Here is an 8719-nt window from a genome sequence, read left to right as displayed (position 1 = left end):
TGTCTCTCTGTCTTCTCTCTCTTCTCTTCTCTCTCTCTCTCTCTCTCTCTCTCTCTCTCTCTCTCTCTACTCTCTCTCTCTCTCTCTCTGTATGTCCTCTCTCTCTCTCTCTCTGTTTTCTCTCTCTCTCTCTCTCTCTAGTTTCTCTCTCTATCTCTCTTCTGTCTCTCTCTCTGTCTCTCTCTCTCTCTCTCTCTCTTCTCTCTCTCTGTATGTCTCTCTCTCTCTCTCTCTGTTTTCTCTCTCTATCTTCTCTCTGTCTCTCTCTCTCTCACTGGTAGTCTCTCTCTCTCTGTTTTCTCTCTCTATCTCTCTCTGTCTCTCTCTCTCTCTCTCTCTCTCTTCTCTCTTTCTCTCTCTCTCTCTCTCTATCTCTCTCTCACTCTAAGTCTCTCTCTCTCTGTTTTCCTCTCTCTCTCTCTCTCTCTGTTTCTCTCTCTCTCTGTTTTCTCTCTCTCTCTCTGTCTCACTCTCTATCTCTCTCTCTCTCTCTCTCTCTCTCTGTCTCTCTCTGTTTTCTCTCTCTCTCTCTCTCTCTCTCTCTCTCTCTGTTTTCTCTCTCTCTCTGTTTTCTCTCTCTCTCTCTCTCTCTCTCTCTCTCTCTCTCTCTCTCTCTGTCTCTCTCTGTTTTCTCTCTCTCTCTCTGTCTCTCTCTCTTTGTCTTTTTTTCATTTGTGATTTTCAAACGTTTATTACATTTTTTTAGTTGGAACATTAAAATATTGTTTTGGTTGTTTAATTATTAAATGTGGTTGTTGTTTGTTTATTCACAGCGTCATACTGCAGCTCCCCTAGCAACCCTCTCAATGGAACAGTCCACAGTCAGACAGGCACCAAGCTAGGCAGTACCCTGCGCTTCAGCTGTGACCAGGGCTTTCGTCTGATTGGCCAGAGCAGTGCCACCTGCACCCGCACCAACCAGGGGATCTACACATGGAACGCACCTGTACCCCTTTGCCAAGGTAAGGACATGGAGCACACCTGTACCCCTCTGCCAAGGTAAGGACATGGAGAATACCTGTACCCCTCTGCCAAGGTAAGGACATGGAGCACACCTGTACCCCTCTGCCAAGGTAAGGACATGGAGCACACCTGTACCCCTCTGCCAAGGTAAGGACATGGAGCACACCCGTACCCCTCTGCCAAGGTAAGGACATGGAGCACACCTGTACCCCTCTGCCAAGGTAAGGACATGGAGCACACCTGTACCCCTCTGCCAAGGTAAGGACATGGAGCACACCTGTACCCCTCTGCCAAGGTAAGGACATGGAGCACACCCGTACCCCTCTGAAAACATCTATCTATCTACAGTGCCTTGCGAAAGTATTCGGCCCCCTTGAACTTTGCGACCTTTTGCCACATTTCAGGCTTCAAACATAAAGATATAAAACTGTATTTTTTTGTGAAGAATCAACAACAAGTGGGACACAATCATGAAGTGGAACGACATTTATTGGATATTTCAAAATTTTTTTACAAATCAAAAACTGAAAAATTGGACGTGCAAAATTGTTCAGCCCCTTTACTTTCAGTGCAGCAAACTCTCTCCAGAAGTTCAGTGAGGATCTCTGAATGATCCAATGTTGACCTAGATGACTAATGATGATAAATACAATCCACCTGTGTGTAATCAAGTCTCCGTATAAATGCACCTGCACTGTGATAGTCTCGGAGGTCCGTTAAAAGTGCAGAGAGCATCATGAAGAACAAGGAACACACCAGGCAGGTCCGAGATACTGTTGTGAAGAAGTTTAAAGCCGGAATTGGATTTCCCAAGCTTTAAACATCCCAAGGAGCACTGTGCAAGCGATAATATTGAAATGGAAGGAGTATCAGACCACTGCAAATCTACCAAGACCTGGCTGTCCCTCTAAACTTTCGGCTCATACAAGGAGAAGACTGATCAGAGATGCAGCCAAGAGGCCCATGATCACTCTGGATGAACTGCAGAGATCTACAGCTGAGGTGGGAGATTCTGTCCATAGGACAACAATCAGTCGTATATTGCACAAATCTGGCCTTTATGGAAGAGTGGCAAGAAGAAAGCCATTTCTTAAAGATATCCATAAAAAGTGTTGTTTAAAGTTTGCCACTAGCCACCTGGGAGACACACCAAACATGTGGAAGAAGGTGCTCTGGTCAGATGAAACCAAAATTGAACTTTTTGGCAACATTGCAAAACGTTATGTTTGGCGTAAAAGCAACACAGCTCATCACCCTGAACACACCATCCCCACTGTCAAACATGGTGGTGGCAGCATCATGGTTTGGGCCTGCCTTTTTTCAGCAGGGACAGGGAAGATGGTTAAAATTGTTGGGAAGATGGATGGAGCCAAATACAAGACCATTCTGGAAGAAAACCTAATGGAGTCTGCAAAAGACCTGAGACTGGGACGGAGATTTGTCTTCCAACAAGACAATGATCCAAAACATAAAGCAAAATCTACAATGGAATGGTTAAAAAATAAACATATCCAGGTGTTAGAATGGCAAAGTCAAAGTCCAGACCTGAATCCAATCGAGAATCTGTGGAAAGAACTGAAAACTGCTGTTCACAAATGCTCTCCATCCAACCTCACTGAGCTCGAGCTGTTTTGCAAGGAGGAATGGGAAAAAATGTCAGTCTCTCGATGTGCAAAACCGATAGAGACATACCCCAAGCGACTTACAGCTGTAATCGCAGCAAAAGGTGGCGCTACAAAGTATTAACTTAAGGGGGCTGAATAATTTTGCACGCCCAATTTTTCAGTTTTTAATTTGTTAAAAAAGTTTGAAATATCCAATAAATGTCGTTCCACTTCATGATTGTGTCCCACTTGTTGTTGATTCTTCACAAAAAAATACAGTTTTATATCTTTATGTTTGAAGCCTGAAATGTGGCAAAAGGTCGCAAAGTTCAAGGGGGCCGAATACTTTCGCAAGGCACTGTATATAGAGAGGAGATATATATATAGAGAGGAGATGTATATAGAGAGGAGAGATATATATATATAGAGAAGATATATATATATAGAGAGAGATTATTGTATTGACGTGAAAAACACGATAATTATTATCTATGAACTGTTAATGGAATTTATTTTAAGGCTCAATTCTGAAAAGTAGTTCAGTCGTTGATATTGATAGTTTGATAGAAGATATTTATTGTTTAATGGAAGATATTGATAGTTTGATAGAAGATATTGATTGTTTAATGGAAGATATTGATTGTTTGATAGAAGATATTGATTGTTTGATAGAAGATATTGATTGTTTAATGGAAGATATTGATAGTTTGATAGAAGACATAAAAATGATTTAAGACACCAGGAAGTCATGTAGACATGACGACATTTGAAATCCCAGCTACTCTTAAAGCCACTATATGCAGCAATCTATTAAACATTGTAAAACCACAGACAATTTCCTATAAACGCATGCCTTTTCTCAGAAGCAAAACGAAGGTATTCAATCTCCTCACAGCCGTACTCAGGCGACCAGTTGCTGCGATGCTGTATCAACAACAGCAGTGCAGGTGGAAACTGGTAACAGCAGGGCGGCCATTTTGTGCTTCTAAAGTCTACTGCAGGTGTAATCTGTAGCTCTCTACTGACAGGGTTCTAGGTCGCCCTATTCCCTAAGTAGTGGACTACATTGGACCAGTGCTCTGGAAAAGGGTATCCTTTTGAGACACATACAAGTAATGTTTAAATGTTTACCCGAGCGCAGACAGGGTGGGGGGGGCAAGCTTATGTTTACTCCATGATAATGCCGGTCAGGGTGAGGACATGTTGTGAGAGAAGCTCTATGCATACAGAGATGATTACTCTAAAGCATTATGGGAAGTTTTATGCTATGGGTTTTGTCACTGACGGTGCTTTGTCTGAGGGTAAAATAAACCCTTATTCCATCTTGGTTAAATCCATTCCCAACCCTACCTCTGTTTTCAATTTTGTAATGTTGTTTAAACTCTCTCTCTCTCTCTCTCTCTCTCTCTCTCTCTCTCTCTCTCTCTCTCTCTCTCTCTCTCTCTCTCTCTCTCTGTCTCTGTCTCTATCTCTATTTCTCCCTCTGTCTCTCTCTCTCTGTCTCTCTCTCTCTCTCTCTCTGTCTCTCTCTCTCTGTCTGTCTCTCTCTGTCTCTCTCTCTCTCCCTCCTCCTTCCTTCCTCTCTCCCTCCTTCTCTCTCCAGTGATGGCCTGTGGGATGCCTAAACCTCCAGTCAACGGTAGTATAGTCGGGCAGGACTTCACTCTTGGTGCCAGGGCCATGTACCAGTGTAACCCTGGCTTCAGATTGGCCAGTCCCCTGGCCGTGTCAGTCGTCTGTCAGTTGTCTGGGAGGTGGAGCCCCAATGAGGCCCCGCCCCGCTGCATACGTGAGTAGTCCTCATTGGTTGGAGTTCACATTTGTGATGCCTCATTGGTTGGAGAACACGTATAGTGATGCCTCATTGGTTGGAGAACACGAATAGTGATGCCTCATTGGTTGGAGAACACGTATAGTGATGCCTCATTGGTTGGAGAACACGTATAGTGATGCCTCATTGGTTGGAGAACACGTATAGTGGTGCCTCATTGGTTGGAGAACACGTATAGTGGTGCCTCATTGGTTGGAGAACACGAATAGTGATGCCTCATTGGTTGGAGAACACGTATAGTGGTGCCTCATTGGTTGGAGAACACGTATAGTGGTGCCTCATTGGTTGGAGAACACGTATAGTGGTGCCTCATTGGTCCGTTCTCATTGGAGCATGGGTTCCCAGAGGTAAAATGGAGGCTACATTTCCTCCAACATTTGTACTGATTTAGAATACTTTTTTTTTCAAGCTTGTGCCATGTTTATATGTTAATTATACTCTCTATTTGTATTTATTTTTTCCCAGACAAAATTACAATTTTACTGTGACCACAAAATAAAATGAAGTAGCAACGTTTGTCACACGTTATGATAAACATGGCTGATACATCGTCTAAGTAATACAGCGTCTTGATGACAGAAAGTAGGAATTTCACATCTTACCAGTTCAGTTAGTCATTTCTGACCTGTGACCTCTGTGTATCTGACCTCTGACCTTTGCAGCTGTGACTTGCCCTGACATCGGCCACGCTGCGGTGGATCACGGGAGATGGAGGCTGATCTACGGGTCTCAGAGCCAGTACGACGCCATGATGATGCTCATCTGTGACCCCGGATACTACTACAAGGGTCAGAGAATGATCCGTTGCCAGGCCAACAGCACCTGGGACTACCCAGAGCCCCGGCCGGCCTGCGAGAGTGAGTCGGAATCTACATCTTCCACAACACATCGTAGAGCTGTAAAATCTGCCATTTTATTTTCAACCAAGTTATGCTTTAGTTGATTTCGCTTGTTCACAATTACAGTTACCATGGAAATCGTTATCAATGCTAATTCACCTGATCAATGGGTTTCTGTTGAGAGAGGAGAGAGAGAAAGATTAGCCTTGTTGAACACAGAGGAGAGAGAAAGATTAGCCTTGTTGAATGCAGAGGAGAGAGAGAAAGATTAGCCTTGATGAGCACAGAGAGGGGAGAGAGAAATATTAACCTTGATGAACACAGAGGAGAGAGAGAAAGATTAGCCCTGATGAACGCAGAGAGAGAAAGATTAGCCTTGATGAATGCAGAGAGAGAAAGACTGGCCTTGATGAACGCAGAGAGAGAAAGATTGGCCTTGATGAACGCAGAGAGAGAAAGATTGGCCTTGATGAACGCAGAGAGAGAAAGATTGGCCTTGATGAACGCAGAGAGAAAGATTGGCCTTGATGAACGCAGAGAGAGAAAGATTGGCCTTGATGAATGCAGAGAGAGAAAGATTGGCCTTGATGAATGCAGAGAGAGAAAGATTGGCCTTGATGAACACAGAGAGAGAAAGATTAGCCTTGATGAACGCAGAGAGAGAGAGATTAGCCTTGATGAACGCAGAGAGAGAACGATTAGCCTTGATGAACACAGAGAGAGAAAGATTGGCCTTGATGAACACAGAGAGAGAAAGATTAGCCTTTATGAATGCAGAGAGAGAAAGATTAGCCTTGATGAACGCAGAGAGAGAAAGATTAGCCTTGATGAACGCAGAGAGAGAACGATTAGCCTTGATGAACACAGAGAGGAGGGAGAGAGAGATTGGCCTTGATGAACCCAGAGAGTAGAGAGAGAAAGATTGGCCTTGATGAACGCAGAGAGGAGAGAGAGAAAGATTACCCTTGATGAACACAGAGAGGAGAGAGAGAAATGTTGACCTTGATGAACACAGAGAGGAGAGAGAGACAGATTAGCCTTGATGAACGCAGAGAGGAGAGAGAGAAAGATTAGCCTTGATGAACACAGAGAGGAGAGAGAGAAAGATTGGCCTTGATGAACACAGAGAGGAGAGAGAGAAAGATTGGCCTTGATGAACACAGATAGGAGAGAGAGAGATTGGCCTTGATGAACCTTCATCCAACAAAAAGAATGACATCAAAACCATTTCCCAAATGAAATAAACTAAGTTGAACATATTAATGCCTCTCCTCTCCTCTCCTCTCCTCTCCTCTCCTCTCCTCTCCTCTCCTCTCCTCTCCTCTCCTCTCCTCTCCTCTACCCTACTCTACTCTACTCTACTCTACTCTACTCTACTCTCTTCTCCTCCTTTCTCTTCTCCTCTCCTCCCTTTTCCACTCCTCCCTTCTCCTCTCCTCTCCTCCGTTCCCCTCCCTTCTCCTCTCCTCTCCTCTCCTCTCCTCAGTAATCTCCTGTGGGGACCTGGGCACTCCTCCGAATGGTAATAAGATCGGGACTCTGACGGTGTTCGGAGCGACAGCCATCTTCTCCTGTAACACAGGCTATACGCTGGTTGGTTCCCGGGTCAGAGAGTGCATGTCCAATGGCCTCTGGAGTGGATCTCAGGTCCAGTGTCTCGGTAAGAGAACCAGAACCAGCTAGAGACAGTTACAAACAAATTTAACGAGTTCAATCCCATTTTGTATTTTAGCTTCTCTTAATTAACATTAAGCTATTTTCACAAAGAACCAGACATCGTGTTTGGTCAACCATTGTGTTTTATTAAGGCTATATATGTAGGACCTATTTATGACAAACAGAATATATCCCTGTATGCATATGTGACTGTATCCTTTGTCTCTCTCTGTTCTGTCCCTCGTCTCTAGCGGGTCACTGCGGTACCCCAGAACCAATAGTGAATGGTCAGATCATAGGAGAGAACTATAACTACAGAGGTAGTGTGGTCTACCAGTGTAACCCAGGATTCAGACTCATCGGGGTGTCTGTACGCATCTGTGAACAGGACCACCGCTGGTCTGGGCGCACCCCTGTCTGTGTCCGTAAGTACCCAGAGATAGTGGCTATGATATGGGTTAAACAGTACCCAGAGATAGTGGCTATGATATGGTACCCAGAGATAATGGCTATGATATGGTACCCAGAGATAATGGCTATGATATGGTACCCAGAGATAGTGGCTATGATATGGTACCCAGAGATAGTGGCTATGATATGGTACCCAGAGATAGTGGCTATGATATGGGTTAAACAGTACCCAGAGATAGTGGCTATGATATGGTACCCAGAGATAGTGGCTATGATATGGTACCCAGAGATAGTGGCTATGATATGGTACCCAGAGATAGTGGCTATGATATGGTACCCAGAGATAGTGGCTATGATATGGTACCCAGAGATAGTGGCTTTGAGGTAAATGTGGTCTTGGGTCGTCCTATAGGGGGCTTGTAGTCTTGGGTCGTCCTATAGGGGTCTTGTAGTCTTGGGTCATCCTATAGGGGATTGTAGTCTTGGGTCGTCCTATAGGGGGCTTGTAGTCTTGGGTCGTCCTATAGGGGGCTTGTAGTCTTGGGTCATCCTATAGGGGCGTGTAGTCTTGGGTCATCCTATAGGGGATTGTAGTCTTGGGTCGTCCTATAGGGGGCGTGTAGTCTTGGGTCGTCCTATAGGGGGCTTGTAGTCTTGGGTCATCAGATAGGGGCTTGTAGTCTTGGGTCGTCCTATAGGGGCTTGTAGTCTTGGGTCGTCCTATAGGGGGCTTGTAGTCTTGGGTCATCCTAAAGGGGCTTGTAGTCTTGGGTCGTCCTATAGGGGCTTGTAGTCTTGGGTCGTCCTATAGGGGGCTTGTAGTCTTGGGTCGTCCTACAGAGGCTTGTAGTCTTGGGTCGTCCTATAGGGGGCTTGTAGTCTTGGGTCGTCCTATAGGGGGCTTGTGGTCTTGGGTCATCCTATAGGGGGCTTGTAGTCTTGGGTCATCCTATAGGGGCTTGTAGTCTTGGGTCATCCTATAGGGGGCTTGTAGTCTTGGGTCGTCCTATAGGGGGCTTGTAGTCTTGGGTCATCCTATAGGGGCTTGTAGTCTTGGGTCATCAGATAGGGGCTTGTAGTCTTGGGTCGTCCTATAGGGGCTTGTAGTCTTGGGTAGTCCTATAGGGGGCTTGTAGTCTTCGGTCGTCCTATAGGGGGCTTTTAGTCTTGGGTCGTCCTATAGGGGCTCTGTAGTCTTGGGTCGTCCTATAGGGGCTCTGTAGTCTTGAGTCATCAGATAGGGGCTTGTAGTCTTGGGTCGTCCTATAGGGGCTTGTAGTCTTGGGTAGTCCTATAGGGGGCTTGTAGTCTTGGGTCGTCCTATAGGGGCTTGTAGTCTTGGGTCGTCCTATAGGGGCTTGTAGTCTTGGGTCGTCCTATAGGGACTTGTAGTCTTGGGTCGTCCTATAGGGGCT

The 8719-nt window shown here is 45.3% G+C and overlaps 1 protein-coding gene across 1 annotated transcript in view; it reads left to right on the top strand.

The window, feature by feature from the left end:
- Positions 1 to 8719, top strand: part of LOC109883181 (CUB and sushi domain-containing protein 2-like) — an 899659-nt gene that overhangs the window by 775767 nt on the left and 115173 nt on the right. Inside the window, 5 exon segments of the mRNA XM_031794932.1 lie at positions 774 to 962; positions 4171 to 4356; positions 5061 to 5255; positions 6724 to 6897; positions 7145 to 7318. Of these exon segments, the coding sequence (XP_031650792.1) occupies positions 774 to 962; positions 4171 to 4356; positions 5061 to 5255; positions 6724 to 6897; positions 7145 to 7318 (918 nt within the window).

This window comes from Oncorhynchus kisutch, linkage group LG17 (genome assembly GCF_002021735.2).
Source record: "Oncorhynchus kisutch isolate 150728-3 linkage group LG17, Okis_V2, whole genome shotgun sequence".
Lineage (NCBI taxonomy): Eukaryota > Metazoa > Chordata > Actinopteri > Salmoniformes > Salmonidae > Oncorhynchus > Oncorhynchus kisutch.
This window is presented reverse-complemented; position numbering and strand designations above follow the sequence as displayed.